Source organism: Anabrus simplex, chromosome 2 (genome assembly GCF_040414725.1).
Source record: "Anabrus simplex isolate iqAnaSimp1 chromosome 2, ASM4041472v1, whole genome shotgun sequence".
Lineage (NCBI taxonomy): Eukaryota > Metazoa > Arthropoda > Insecta > Orthoptera > Tettigoniidae > Anabrus > Anabrus simplex.
In genome coordinates this window covers 571,371,846-571,388,247 of record NC_090266.1, presented here as the reverse complement: position 1 = coordinate 571,388,247, position 16,402 = coordinate 571,371,846, and the positions used below count along the sequence as shown (strand labels likewise).

Genomic DNA, 16,402 nt, shown 5'->3' with positions numbered 1-16,402 from the left:
ACATTATCGAAACGCTAGGATATTCGCAAGCTGTGGATATCCAATGGCCAAGGGGATTATACTTTTAATCCTAACACCTACACACCATGTTCATCCTATTTTAAACAAGGTTAGTTTGAAAGAAATTCGTCTTCCGCAACCGCCAACATTTCTGTGGTTGAATGTATACGTACATTACACATTTGGCTCTAGAATTCATTCATCATGGCGACAAGGATCATTTTTTAATTTCCTGTTCCGCTGAAATATCAGCAACATACATTTTGTATGTTTATCTTGAAAATTATTTGCATACAAGTAAATGTATGGAATTTTTCTGGCATACATCTATATATATATATGATCGAACAAATACACCAATTCACCTTTATACCGGCGTCTGGCAGAGTTGTGGTGCTACAAAAAGCAGTGCTGCGGTAATCCAAGTGTATGCTTCAACTGTAGACTGAATAGAAGATATTATAGGTACATTCTACATGAGCATTAATAACATATTTAAATCCCTTGAAACAAGATGTCACCATTATAATGGGTCACGTAAGTGCAAAATTGAGAAATGATGAGGAAGACTCCATACTGGAAACATTAGTTCGGCAACATCGATGTTAACGGTTGAGAATTTGTAGACTTTGGAAGTAATGCAGGAAAGATAGAACAAGTAGGTTCTTCAAATTTTCAAACACAGGCCTATTCATTTGGGAATCGCTACCTGATTCGTCGAACAATGTAATAAGAAATCGAACGGATTAGCCACACTAGATTAAAGGTATACAAATTCCGTTAAACTGGTCGACTCAGTCAAGTTCAGACGTAATTTCTGAACTTAATTCTGCTTAGTTAAGTTCACCTGATAAAAAAATCTGAAAAAATATCGTTACAAGGAATCGATGAGGAAATCATACGATAATAATAATAATAATAATACTAATAGTAATAATAACTGTAATAATAATAATAGTAATAATCTAGCCTCAGCTACCTACTTGCAGATCTGAAATGCTACCATCTTGTCGATCTGTCTACTAATTTCGACCTGCCGATTGTGCTGCTACCTGGAAACGAAACTGGAATTCTACTGGGTATTTTCTGTGGCAGAGTTCATTTAATTATGCAGTAATAAAAACAGGCCAAATGAATGACATAGAGTGCCAATATTTCCCATCTTTTTTAATGTCAGGTGCGAACGCTAAGAACAGGGAATCATGAGTGAGACACTCTCACACTGATCCATGGAGGCCGTTTGTTAAACATGATGTTATTAGAACAGAAACCTATTTAGGTGAAACGAATAACGAAGACCAAGGATAATCCCGGAATTAATGTAAGCACGTAGTAACACAAGGATCGGACACAAAGCAGAGTAAAGGAAACAACAAGAACCAAAAGTTACGGACTGATAAAATATAAGTAAATATAAACATAAGGACTATGAAAGTAATGTGAATTGCAAAGAACAAATCGAAGGAAAATACGGACTGCGAAAGGTGAATGTTCCACTATGATATGTGATGAAATTGAAGAAACACATTAAATGTGATAAATTCAGTCGACATAAAAGAGGAAAAGAAACAACAGGCTCGTACGAGAAAATATCAACAAATAAATATCATAATAAAGAAGGAAATTAGTTTGTTATATTGAGAATGAGAACCAATGAAAGAGTACATTGAAGAACTCTTTGACAAAAATAAGGACTACAGTAGCTCATGAAACGCAACATTGTGTTCAGTTATCACCATGGATGAACTGACTCATGCAATGTAAATATAAAAACCTACAAACCAGCCGGGCCGATCAACATAGTAGGGAGCCTGTCGATACTCAAGTAGTGACCGTTGAAAGAGTGCCTTTATGAGAGTAGCAGAAACATGTGGTAACCTTGTGGCCTCATGCCATCCAACTTTCTTTTTATCATTTTTTGTGACGTTACTTTAAATAGTGACAAGTATCGGCTTTGTTGTTTTTAGATGTTGTGCATATACTTACAAATACAACGTCAGTACATACAGAACTTATCATAACCTGAAAAGGTGCATGTGTATTATACTTTTATTCATTTTACTAAAATCCATTTTCACGTAAGTTAGTTTTTCTAACTTCAATACCAACATTTATGGTGCTAAATGGTAAGCAACCACAGTGCGATTTTTGCAAGAAATAATAATGGGGTATTCGTATCCTTCTAAGCAAGTGTATGATGGGAAATTTTGTTTCTATACTTTACTAATACATTTACGTACGGTAGGAATTGTTAAAAAAATGCATTTTGAAATATTTACTAAATTCTGAAAGTAAATGAATAATATTTTCCTAAAAATAAATGCATAGAACTATTGCACTACCGTATATCTTTATAATGGAGCTAAAATTATGGAATGCCAAAATTCAGTCGGAGTACAAAACGTTCGTTTTAAAAATGCTATTAAGGCAGACATAAAATTTTAAAATTAAAAACAAAGAATTTTTGCCACTTTACATCTTTGCATAATCAACACAAGTTCAAAGTTTGGTTGAAATGTACCCTGTAGAGAAAAGTGGAGTCTCCACTTAACAAATAATAACAAAATAGTTAGTATAAACTGTGTGTGGTTTCGTTACGAAAGTTACCAGCAACTTACGTCACACTGAACCCAACTGAGGAAAGTGAAAATGAAATAGAAATGTGTAATAATCTTTGGATTTATTTTGAAGTATTAACTTCCGACATTTTTTTTTGCTATTGGCTTTGCGTCGCACCGACACCGATAGGTCTTATGGCGACAATTAGACATGAGAGGGCTAGGACTGGGAAGGAAGTGGCTGGTGCCTCAACTAAGGTACAGCCCCAGCTCTTGCCTGGTATGAAAATGGGAAACCACGGAAATCCATCTTCAGGGCTGCCGACAGTAGTGTTCGAACCCACTATCTCACGAATACTGGATACTGGCTGCACTTAAGCGACTGCAGCTATCGAGCTCGGTTACTTCAGGCAAACTGACCTCAAATTAAGATATTAGGTATGGTAATAATTTCGTGTAGCTATTTCTAGCCGTGTGCAGCCCTTGTAAGGCAGACCGTCCGATGAGGGTGGGTGGCATCTGCCATGTGTAGGTAACTGCGTGTTATTGTGGTGGAGGATAGTGTTATGTGTGTTGTGTGAGTTGCAGGGATATTGGGGACAGCTTACTAACGTCAGGAAAATACTATATGTCTTCCGTTGTTATTTAGACGAAAGGAGTAAGCAATTTCGAAGCACACTGATGTTTTTAACAACCGCATTTAAATCCACACCGTTTACCACAGGTGAGTGCTAAAGTAGTTTCTGCGCTATGAGCATAATCGTCAATAAATTTAGAACAAAGCTGTTGCTGTTGGTAAATAACATTTCGCAGTGATGTTCATAAAACTCAACGGAATACTGCTTCTCAGTAAGCCGTCATTAAACATTAAGTCATTTTTTTGCATCACCATTCAGCAGATGACTAGTCATCACGGTAATTCGCTTTACCGCGTTTAGTAATTGCTTTTAGTGGATATGGAATTTATTTTAACGTTTCTTTGACTCACGCATGCTTTTTCTAATAGAAGAATTTTGAGTCCCCATTTTTGATTAAAGGAATGAGATCAAAGGGGTTAGAAACCAAGGATGAACGGTACTCCTGCCTTCACTGCGACAAGCTATTCAAATAGATGATTATACACATAGGGATATCGCATGCCGAAAAACACAAAGAAAAGTTATTTTCTACTACTGCTGTTAATGAGCCAGTATTTTCAGATGTAAATAGGGATTAAATGAATATAAATATTACAGACAACAGCATAAAAGCATCTGATAATGTGCTAAGGAAGTAGTCGGCTCAGTTTTCAAGAGATCCCAAATCGTTTGATTTTGAAGATAATGTTCCGAATGTTGTTGTTTTTCTCATTGAGTCAAGAGAATAACTTTCCGGTCATAAACACCCTACTAGTAAACACTATGAGGCTCTACAGAAGAGAAGAAGAAATCCCAAGGTGACAACAACAAGAAATAAACCAATCCTATCGGACCTTCACGAAAAGCGTATCAAAAGACAAGGGAGATTTACTGCATGCTTACGACCTAATGCAGTACTACTATCACAGTCAGCAGACGAAAGCTGTGAATACTGTAATTCAGGGAGACAACCAGAATGTAAAGCTATCCCGGATACAGTATATAATAAATCTCGATGCTACTTTTCTGAAGATAACACATGTACGCTAGTAGACTATCCTTCTCAAGTAATAAAAAGTATTGATAGACCTCGGTTTAATGAAGTGCAAAATCCCACCACTAGAGTAGATGAGTTATCACAGGCCATTAAGGGCATCGAAAATGACAGTGACTCAGCATCTGGGTTGGTAAGGGACTTATGTGAGCAGTCAAAAATAGTGGAGTAATTTGCATTCTGTCAAGAAACATTCAACAGCGATTCCCACAACGGTAAAGCTCCGAAGTGACTTAAACAATAGAGAACGGCTCAGAATCACAAACGAGGACATGAAAACGATCCTGTTCCTTCCAGATACATACATATATGCACTGTAATTAGGAGAACCTTCAAACTTATACTTAGTGTCAGGTTACGGAGTTTATAATCCATAAACCAAACCTGAATTATTTCACTTCTACTCCCTTGAACCTATATCAGTGTAACAATCTTGGACAGCATATCGCGTAGATTCAAAGACAAGAGGGAGTATGAGTCGTGTGTCAACTTCTCTACGTTCATCCCGAAAATAGTATTCGTTGTATGCAGTCAAACGAGCAGGTTCGTGACTTTGGGATATATTTCCTGGGGAGACTAATTTTGAAGGAAGAAAGAAAGGTTAATGAACTCAGAGAAAATTTAAACACACACACCGGCAGCCCTCTTCTTATATCTGAGCAAATATTTGCTGTGATCAACCAGTTTATACTACCATCGCTCGTTTACCAATTCCAAAGCACCAAAATACTTAACATTCGTAAGACATTTCTGATGAATCTTGATGAAATGTTGAAACATAGCTGTAAAGAAATTCTACAGCCCCGACGCCTCTATCAACTTCAGTACATATACTGTGGGTCTTTTAAATTTCAGGAGTGATATATGATTATTTTGTGTTACTTATTGTTGTGTCCAGTGTGTTTATTTCTGTGTTGTGATGTCCTCTGGTGATTAACGGGGAGACTTGCCCCGATGGCTAATTTTAGGGAAGTGAGGTTCTGTCCTTGTCCTTTGCTCAAGGGTACGGACCTATATGATTAGAATCTGTTTTGCTTTGGATGGGTAATTTAACGCTGTCCTGAAAATGTGCTTCATATATATATATTTGTGTCCGAATGATCGGTATGTACACTGACTGACAGAGCAAATAAAACACCAAGAAGGAGTGGTCAGAACTTTATGCCAATTGCAGGGTAGACTGACGTCACTGAGGTATGCTCATGATGTGAAATGCGCCGCCGTTCTGCGCACGTAGCGAACGATAAATGGGACACGGCGTTGGCGAATGGCCCGGCCCACTTCGTACCGTGATTTCTCAGCCGACAGTCATTGCAGAACGTGTTGTCGTGTGCCACAGGACACGTGTATAGCTAAGAATGCCAGGCCGCCGTCAACGGAGGCATTTCCAGCAGACAGACGACTTTACGAGGGGTATGGTGATCGGGCTGAGAAGGGCAGGTTGGTCGCTTCGTCAAATCGCAGCCGATACCCATAGGGATGTGTCCACGGTGCAGCGCCTGTGGCGAAGATGGTTGGCGCAGGGACATGTAGCACGTGAGAGGGGTCCAGGCGCAGCCCGAGTGACGTCAGCACGCGAGGATCGGCGCATCCGCCGCCAAGCGGTGGCAGCCCCGCACGCCACGTCAACCGCCATTCTTCAGCACGTGTAAGACACCCTGGCTGTTCCAATATCGACCAGAACAATTTCCCGTCGATTGGTTGAAGGAGGCCTGCACTCCCGGCGTCCGCTCAGAAGACTACCATTGACTCCACAGCATAGACGTGCACGCCTGGCATGGTGCCGGGCTAGAGCGACTTGGATGAGGGAATGGCGGAACGTCGTGTTCTCCGATGAGTCACGCTTCTGTTCTGTCAGTGATAGTCACCGCAGACGAGTGTGGCGTCGGCGTGGAGAAAGGTCAAATCCGGCAGTAACTGTGGAGCGTCCTACCGCTAGACAACGCGGCATCATGGTTTGGGGCGCTATTGCGTCTGATTCCACGTCACCTCTCGTGCGTATTCAAGGCACGTTAAATGCCCACCGCTACGTGCAGCATGTGCTGCGGCCGGTGGCACTCCCGTACCTTCAGGGGCTGCCCAATGCTCTGTTTCAGCAGGATAATGCCCGCCCACACACTGCTCGCATCTCCCAACAGGCTCTACGAGGTGTACAGATGCTTCCGTGGCCAGCGTACTCTCCGGTTCTCTCAGCAATCGAACACGTGTGGGATCTCATTGGACGCCGTTTGCAAACTCTGCCCCAGCCTCGTACGGACGACCAACTGTGGCAAATGGTTGACAGAGAATGGAGAACCATCCCTCAGGACACCATCCGCACTCTTATTGACTCTGTACCTCGACGTGTTTCTGCGTGCATCGCCGCTCGCGGTGGTCCTACATCCTACTGAGTCGATGCCGTGCGCATTGTGTAACCTGCATATCGGTTTGAAATAAACATCAATTATTCATCCGTGCCGTCTCTGTTTTTCCCCAACTTTCATCCCTTTCGAACCACTCCTCCTTGGTGTTGCATTGTCACTGTCAGTCAGTGTACATATGTAAATTAGGCCTATTTCCAGTGTATGCGATATTACTTTCGCATCTTATGAACGGATTTAGATTGAACTATCGGGCAAAGAACTAGGGACTTAACGAGGCAGTCAACATGATGAAATAACGTAATCCATTCATATTCCATGTAACACGTATCCTATTTTCTCGGGTTCATTACCCGTTTCTAATTTGTATATATACGTTTGTTAAGAGTAAAAGTGCGTATCACTTTCTTTGATCAACATAAATGTCGGTTCTTCGCTTTGTTTGATAAATTGTTAATTAATTATCATGATTTTAATTCATGTTTAGTTACATAAATCTATCATACCCGATAACCTTCCTTCTCATTCACTAGTTTTATAGGTACGTATTTACTGTTCTTATACATTCAGTAAGTAGGGATTTTGATTGCCCATATTCGGACCTACCACGCGCTTCTACTCTGAGCTAGGCCGAAATTAAGACAGGATACCGTAGAAACGTGACAGATTATGTCCATGGATATAACACAATTGGCACCGAACACTTTGGTGGACAAAATACGGTTTGCAACGACAACTAATTCTTATATTAATTTTCACTAGGAATAAATGTGATTTGACACAATTTTATTTATCTGCACGAAAGAGCACGTGAGAACTATATGAATCCGTACTGAATTGATTTTTTCCGGAAGTGGACATGATAGGGTTTGAAACTATATTCCTCCTACGTAGCCTATTTCCTCTATGATACTGGTAAGTTGGACTATTTGATTCCTTCCAATAATGTGTGGATTGTGCCCAATCCAGGCATCAAGTTTTCCAAAATAATCTGTTCAAATGTATTAGACGGAAATAGATTAAATTAGTCAGTTACAACATTGTAACAAACTATGACTTAGCATGATTCGCTCGATGATCCATCAGACCGTCTGATTTGTTGCTAGATACATTCCTACTAGTGATTTCGTGAATTGGTATAATCCAATAGTGAAGATGTGATTGGTAGTGATTGTTACATTAAGGGGAGACATAACGGAATTTACAGTTCCTAACTTTAGATTTGTTTCAAACATATACATAAAGATTTTCTTTGCCTAATAATACAACAAGTGCCGAGACGTAGATAACATTCATCAAACTAGTACTTTAGACTGTTATTTTCACACTTCATTAGTGCTAGAGGTGATTTTGCATAACGGAACTTTACTGCTTCTTTCATAAACTGAATATTTCCTTTTCGTTAGGGGAATCTGTCCCACAAGAACTATATGGCTGGCTTGCCGTCATTATAATGCCTGTTAATGCAGCCCTGAATCCAGTATTCTTCACATTGACCACCAAGACTTTCAAGGAAAAGGTGAGGATGTATATCTTTCTATTTTTATTCATTGATTATTTTAAGTACCTTTTGACTAATTTTTCCCATACCTGTCATGACGAATATTATTTAAGAATATTTTGATAATAATTAATTGAATATACACTTACACGAGTAAGAGCACATTCAAATTTATTGGCTATTTCTTATGATGATACATCTTATTTCATAACTTCCTGAATAATTTATGTTCATTAATGTTCTTCCATATTTTACTGTTCAACGGTATCATTTTTCAGTTAGCAATAAATGAAATCGATACAGTAGTAATCAATATTTCACTGCATACTATGGATATGTGCAATTTACGTTTAATTTAAGGTATGCAGTCCTTGCAGGTTCCTAGCACATGATAAGAGACTAAATGGTAATAGATTTTAATCCAACCCATTACCTAATATCAGTTTGAAGTCTGAAGTACCAGCTAGTCTTATTGAATTCAGCGTTCTACATACCATTATAAATTTAGTAAATTATGAACTTCAGGTATTCTTGTTCTGCATTCTACAGATGTAAATTTTGAAACTAACATGCAGTATGGATATATTTTACCACTGAGTGTTGTATAGCCTGTGATATGTTAAGCAACACAATTAACGAACACAGTTTAAGGAAATAATACAAGGAACGTTTTCCTAATTTTGTGAATGTGATGTTATGGAGTTATGATAATGCTGATCTTTGGAGAAGGTCTATTGAAAAAAAAATTCTGCATGCTGAAATCTCTAGACTTAGAAATCATGGAATTTTGAATATTCATACGAAATGCATGTTGGGTTGTTATACCTTGGGTTGTTGAATGAACCGTAGTAACGACCGTAAATTTAGGATGGTAATTTCCTTCCATAATGAGCCAGAAATATATCATTATTATATTTATACTCATTTAGTAACTGTGAAGAATATATTTCTTGGAGAAATGCGTTTAGGTACAGAGATAAGTTTCAAAGAGGACATGCCAAGTGTGATTCAATATCTAATTCTGGTATCTTTAGGAATCTATTCAATTTTAGTTGTGATTAAGGTCTTTACGTCTAAAACCGCAATGAAACAGTACTCAGCTTTATCGGAACTATAAATACCATAGAGACTGATATCCTCCAATTTATGCTCTAGGTCTAATATGAAGATGTTTTGCAAGCAAGTACTGAATACGGATTTCGCTGCTTTGGTAATTCATAACTATTGTATGAAATGAATTTCAAATGGTGATTATTTAGCGGTATGAGGAGCAGTTTGTAAGAAAGTACTAACATTTTCTTTCGAAGAAACAAAACATTATTTTCAGAACATTTTTTTCTGGTTCCTACATAGTTATCACTTCTCTATATATTCATCACAGTTATTAAACATTCGTAATAACGGGGCACCGATTTTTCCTATGCCTCCAAAATAGAACGGCGCCACCAAAGCAGAAAGTGTAGAAATTATGATCCGTCTGCCCTCATGAATTTTCGCTTCAATTGCACTCACAAATTCATGCTTGACTACAGACGAATGTCCCCTTTGTTGGACGTCATGCATAGTTGATGACATTCATTGTACAGTCTAACCAATTTAGTCAATACAGCATCCATCATTGTACGTTCACCATTCACATAACACGCTTACCGAGCTCGATAGCTGCAGTCGCTTAAGTGCGGCCAGTATATAGTATTCGGGAGATAGTAGGTTCGAACCCCACTGTCGGGAGCCCTGAAAATTGTTTTCCGTGGTTTCCCATTTTCACCCCAGGCAAATGCTGGGGCTGTACCTTAATTAAGGCCACGGCCGCTTCCTTCACACTCCTAGCCTTTTCCTGTCCCATCGTCGCCGTAAGACCTATCTGTGTCGGTGCAACGTTAAACAACTAGCAAAGAAAAATAACACGCTTGGCAATCAGTGTCAGTTGGCGTAATATTTCGTTCATTCAACAAACAAATCACGCGCCTTATTTCACTGTCAGTAGCTTGATCTATTTTCTTGAACATTTTCAATACTCACAACAAGATGGCCAACTACGTAAATATCTCCAAAGTTGCATGTGGCGTGTCGAGAGATGAAGAAAAGCAACGCGCAAGCGTAACACTGTGAACGCAGGGCTCTACCTGAAATCTATGAAAGCGTCACTTGCTAAAAACACGTACATAATTTCACATTCAGGGTTTTTGTACCGAATTATACAGAACGAAAGAGGAAATTATACATGTATTCTAGATCTATATAAGGAATATGTTTTGAATTCCTAGGAACTAGCAACTAAATTCTTCATACAAGGATACAGAAATGACGTAGTATTTTATTAAGGCGATAAATTCTTTAGTGTCATCGGATAGCAGATTTTAAATGGAGAATAAATCATCAATATTTATGTTAATTTGCTATGTAACTGATCACACAAGAAGTCTCTACTGACGGCAACTTAAAGTTGGTCTCGCACTTCCTCTTTAAGTAACAGTACCAAATGATCACGCCTTAAAACTTAAACGGTGGATGTTAATCCATTTCTAAAGCTTTGGAAATAAGTACGTATATTGTCACTCAGTCCGCCATTTTAATGTGCGGTCTTGGTTGGAACAAGTCAGCCTGTCTCCACTCGCGGATAAGATCACCAAGTTACGGCTCCACCCTGTTCTTACTCCAGGCAACTTGTCAGAGACGAGTCAAGCGGACATTGGTGATCCATACGCCCCCAATGCTGACGTCGCCATTTTATCTCAGAACAGGCCTCCCTGATAGTGTGAGAGGAACAGACATCGTTCTAATTCGAGTGTTTTCAAGGGGTTTGTACTCTCGCGAACTATCTGGTAGGGCTGGCACCCCTGTAAAAAGTAGGCCGAATGAGCTTCAGACGGTTTAGATTTAGTACGAGTTCAGTCAGAGAGCGATTGAGAGCAACGAGTGCTGCTGTCACTGGTTCATTGGGGGTGCTAATGAGGACAGTGCTCTGAAGTGTGTGTACTAATGTGAATACTGTATCAACATGCTACAGTAACGACGGAACAGTACAGCTTAGCGACATGGGATAGTGTGTGAAGACTGCCGTTAGTGTGCGAACTTTGTACCTCGTACAGATCTGCGAGACTGTGTGAGCGTACGTAAATTGTGAAGTGTGCGGCCACTATTGTAGTACAGTGATCTGCTGTAGAGTCTGAGTGACATTTGCAGAAGCGACCAAGTTGTAATTGTATCTGCTCGTAAAAGATAGAACGAGTAACTTGTGTGACTGGTCAGTGAGAGCTCACAGAGAGAGAGAGAGAGAGGGAGCGCGATCTAGCGTGATTGTGTAATTGTATAATTGTATACCAATTATTGTTAGCTAATAAAACTTAGACTAAACGATACCAGTCACGCATTAATTTCATTGCTACCCACCCTCATATTATGGCTGGTATCAGCATCGGAATCGGCTGGTAGCATATTTCTAGTGAGAGAAACATGGAAACCGAGCAGTTCCAGACTATTGTCAATAAGTTCAGTGAACTTACATCCAACCACGACCAACCCTTCAGTGAACTTAAATGTAGTCAAGAAAAACATAAAACTGAAGTCACATCCAATCAGGACGAACTAATGAAAGAACTTAAAATGAATTTACATGCGTAATAAAATAGGAATTAAGTAAAGTGGACAATGGACACACTAAGCTAGAACATAGACAGCTAAATTTAGAAGACGAAATATGATCTCCTGAGACGAAATTTGGTAAACAGTCCCCATCAGAGAAACGAGTAGGAGCCGACAAGTTGAAGGGAGTTTCGGTTTCGCTAAAATGGGGGAGCCATGAACTATCGCCAGGTTCACCAATAAAGGGAGCCCAACCACCCCTTAGTGCTGCGAACAGCACGGAAGACACCATCCTTGTCCTGATGGTGCTGCTACTCAATTTGACGCTATAACGACGACGACTGGGAGTCATTGCATCAACACCGGCGACGCCGCCCGCAGGATACTCCTGGTGAAGAACGCAGAGTTCGACAGGCTGCTGGACGAGATAAAAATAGGGGTCAGCGAGAAGTTGAACAGCCCGTGGTCACAATGAGTTGTCCTGGTGGAGAATAAGAACGCAGCGCTCCGTTTTCTTGTCGATTACCGAAAGTTTAATGACGCCACGAATGAGGACTGCATCCCGTTAACCCAGATAGACGACACCATGGAGACGTATTCTGGAGTCCAGCGCTAGTGTACATTAGACCTCAAGTGTGGGTACTGGAAATTTACGCTCCATGCAGACAAGGGAATGACAGCATTCTCTGCCGGCCAAGGTCTATACCAGTTCACCATGACGCCCTATGGCCTCCGTAAAGCGCCAGAGACCTACGAACGATTGATGGATTCGATACTGAGAGGACTAACTCACGATGCCTGCCTGGTGTATCTAGACATCATAATAGTGAGGTCCGGATACAAATAACATGTCGAAAACCTCCGGAGAGTGTTCCAGGGATATCGAGGTTTTGACATGAAGCTGAATACTTACATATGCCAGCTGTTCCAGATGGAGGTGTGCTACCTAGGAACTGGAAAATATAAGTGACACTAACATATAAGAGAAAAGAGATAACCCGGAAGCGTCCGAAACATTAACTAATTAACACATAACTTTAATTTTAGAATGAAGCAAATGGCACTTTTCCTTAGTTTCAAAATCATACAGTTTTAACAATATTAAGTTACTGCAATAATGGTAGTGTATACCTGGCTCAACGTTTATCCATTTCAAAAATCACAACATTTCACTTTAAAAGGACTACAATGTAGCACAGAATATTTTGATTTATTTTACTTCTACTTAGGAGTTCGTACATGCATTCAGCAAAGTGCTTAGATGATGACGGATTATGCCGCGCTGAGTGAGTTAGGTAAAATAAGGTTCTTATGTTCGCTCAGGTTCTCAACCTCATCAGGTAGTTGCTGTTTTCTCGTTTTCGCTTGTTTATAACTACATATTTTTGATGAAATAGCCCTATGTGGGATGGTGGAGCAATCTCTCTGTTTTCTAGATCATGAGCTGAAATTTGAGTGAACCACGGTTCTGTTACCACCCGTCAGTACAATTTTCTTTTCTACCAGAGAAGCTGTGAAGATAATAAAGCATGACAATTGTTTCTACTGAAAAGAAGAGGGCCTTCAGATTAACAGAGTTTGGAGAGAGTTAATCTCGGTCAGACGACAGAAGTTTTAACGTACTGGGACACACTTCACAGACCTTAGTATGAGCAGTATATGAGAGAAGAAAGCGTTGGTGGCACCACCACCTAGCCTTCAGATATTTTAAAAGTACGGTTGCACACCAGCCTGTGTCATTTCGTCTTCTCATCCCGATGTTTGCAAATGTTTCAGGGCATAACTACCCGCTTCATCTCCTTACGAAACGATTTCTTCTAAACCCTTTCTTACTAAGTACCCAACACATGAGGGTAAACAATGTGCGCAATGTTTACTTCCTACATTTGAAAGTTTCGGAGATACAGTGATCAGTCAGTCAGTTGGTTATCGCTTTTATTAACTGTATGCATAATTAACTCTGGTTTAAATAATTGCATTTTAAGTAGATATAATTTAAAGCACGAAAGACTCGCAGTGCTGTACGACTGCTTATTTCTTGTTGATACCCATAGGAACTGGAATTAACGTAGAATCCAAGCCACGGGGACATGATTTTTCATTTCAAATATTTTACGTGCACTGACTGGGATTTGCTATGTAGGGGAGAAGCCTATCATATTGTCAACTCACTCAGCTTTCTATCTTCTAATTGCCAAACTCAGGTTTATGACTGGTGTGTAAGAGAATGTAACAATAATAACTTAAAGTGAGTAATCGAATTGAATCCATATAGTGTGGAAATGGAGACTGCCGAAGAACTTTATTATACAAGGATAATCAAATTTTTTAAACTGATACTTTCTCGGACCATAATTGTAGACATGATATAAGATTTTGACATGTTCTTTACGTTCTGCAGAGAAATTTGCTTCGCGCCTTCAGTAGAAAATACCGACTCTTCACTAGGAAGGCTTCTCAGTTCACCTTGTTTCCTTGACATGGCAACAGCTGAAAAGCTTACAGTATATCAAGTCTACAATAAAATTGAAGGCTATGGGGAAGACAATGGTAACCCTAAAATTTGGATATTTCAAAGCAAGTAGAGTAATATAATTGTAACCCTGATCTTGGATTGTGCACTTCATCCCGTGAGCAGTAAACACCAGTGGCATTACTAATTACATTTCAATAATTACGCCTGAAATACTTTTTAAAACCTTCCAAACCGAATATCTTAATTCATAGCCAATATGGGATATCATTATATTTCCCCATATTCTCCAATTGCTGTTTGGTACGTCATTATTAATTTTAATTAAAATTCTCAGTTATTCTTGTAGTTTTTATATTCTGTATATAGCATAATTCAATGATGTGCAGTGAACAAGCCAAAATATGACCATTCCCAACAAGAGTTGACATAATTGTATATTGAAATGTTGTCGTGTGCAAAGTGGAGGAAATGTAATTTTCAGCTCAACGTGATGTTTGTCTCCTTCCACATGGCGTGAACCAAAGTATTTCGATTTCAATTTATAACGATCAATTCTATATTATTGTGCGTTGTCATTAATACTTTCATTATGCCCTTTGTCGATGAAATGTGTAGATTCCTTGTTTGCTATTTAAGTATACTAACTTGTAGTGTTTGGTTTCCTTACGTTTCTGTAGTTATATCTTTATATACATTTGATTGAAATATTTTGCTTAGAGTTTGTGTATACTTTCTTCTCACTTGATATTCCACTACGACGTGTACAATAATATTATTGACAAGAAGTGAAATATGATGCATGTGTATTAGTGTGATAATTACCTTTGACGTAAGTCAAGATAGTTCTACCTACTCCCATCCGGGTCGGCGGATACGAAGTTAGTACTCATTTCTTTGGTGTTCCAAATACAGAGGTTCATTTCTATTTAACATAAAATATTCGCAGGATCTCCTCTACATGTATTTTACTCTAAATATTATTGCCGCTGGTTCTTCTGTACTTAAGGCTCTCTGAACTAGGTGATTTTCATCTCGGCGTTGGACGTGTGATAACTACAATAATTAAGATGGCAATCTTTTTCAGATTCTGGAATTGATTTGTTCACTGAACTGTGGCAGGATACGCATGCCAGAAGATGACATCAACATGAGTGTGAATCCTGCTCCAAAGCTTCATCGACGCAATATGCGTCGAACTGTGAGTATTTCAGTATTCCTTTAGCGTATGGCATCCACAATGATAGAGGTTTCGTTAATATTTTAAGTCTACCATATTCTTTCTTCCAGGGAGTATTTCAAGTCACTTTGTTTGACTTGGAAGATATTGTGGATATTCATTGCTGACTTACCTCAAATATATAACATAACGATTATTTATCAGTGAATAATTTATTACGCTATGTACAAAAACATACTGTCAAAATTTGAATAATGATAGTAAGGTATTATGCCGAGTAAATGACGTAAACCTATCACCGCGAATATTCACAATACGAGATGTGTAAATGATGCTTTGTTTTCACCTAACGGATGTATGTACAGGTACGCACGCAACGAAGCTCACAAATGTAACCCATACAGGAATTCCCATAATGCCTGAAAAGTGGTTTTGAAGCACTAAGTTTATGTTATTAGCAGGAATAATTCCTAGCGACACAAGGAAAATTAGAGACAGAATAACTGTGGCTTGTGATGCATGGTCCTAGTGCAAATAGTTTATGAAACACCGTAATTTTCGTGTGGGAGTGCTGTCTCCTCCAATTCATCGGCCAGTTATGTGTGGCGCCCTCTGTTGTACCAGTTAATACGTTAATTATTGCGTTTTGTGTTCTGTCATATGAATTACATTATGACTACCCAGTCAGTAATGTGTTGTATTGGATATGAAGATGCCGCACAGGATAGCCTAAGAGAAAAAACATGTTTTTATATGAACATCTTCCCTTTCCTTGCATCTGATCTCAGACTAGCATTTCGTGGTATTCCACGAAGCAGTTCTTCTCATTGAGACATAGGAATACATTACAGTGTGAACATTTCGAATGGGGTCTGGATTCAACATTTTGGGAGCTGCAAACTTCACATCGTCCCTACCAGGTACGAACTTTGGGTAGTGGAGGCCTGTGTTGCCCGTGTGGATATCGCGTGGAACAGAGAAAGCTGTTTTCCTTCGTTTTATATCTGATTTGCATATCACTGCCTGTCCAGAATTTCTTTTCTGTCCACGTGATACATCCTTCCTTGTCATCAA

The 16,402-nt window shown here is 39.3% G+C and overlaps 1 protein-coding gene across 1 annotated transcript in view; it reads left to right on the top strand.

The window, feature by feature from the left end:
* LOC137498472 (relaxin receptor 1-like) overlaps positions 1-15,495 on the top strand; it is a 342,152-nt gene extending 326,657 nt beyond the window's left edge. Inside the window, exons 14-16 of the mRNA XM_068226010.1 lie at positions 7,996-8,108; positions 15,236-15,349; positions 15,439-15,495. Of these exons, the coding sequence (XP_068082111.1) occupies positions 7,996-8,108; positions 15,236-15,349; positions 15,439-15,495 (284 nt within the window). The remainder of the gene's footprint in view (positions 1-7,995; positions 8,109-15,235; positions 15,350-15,438) is intronic.
* The last annotated feature ends 907 nt before the right edge of the window (positions 15,496-16,402 follow it).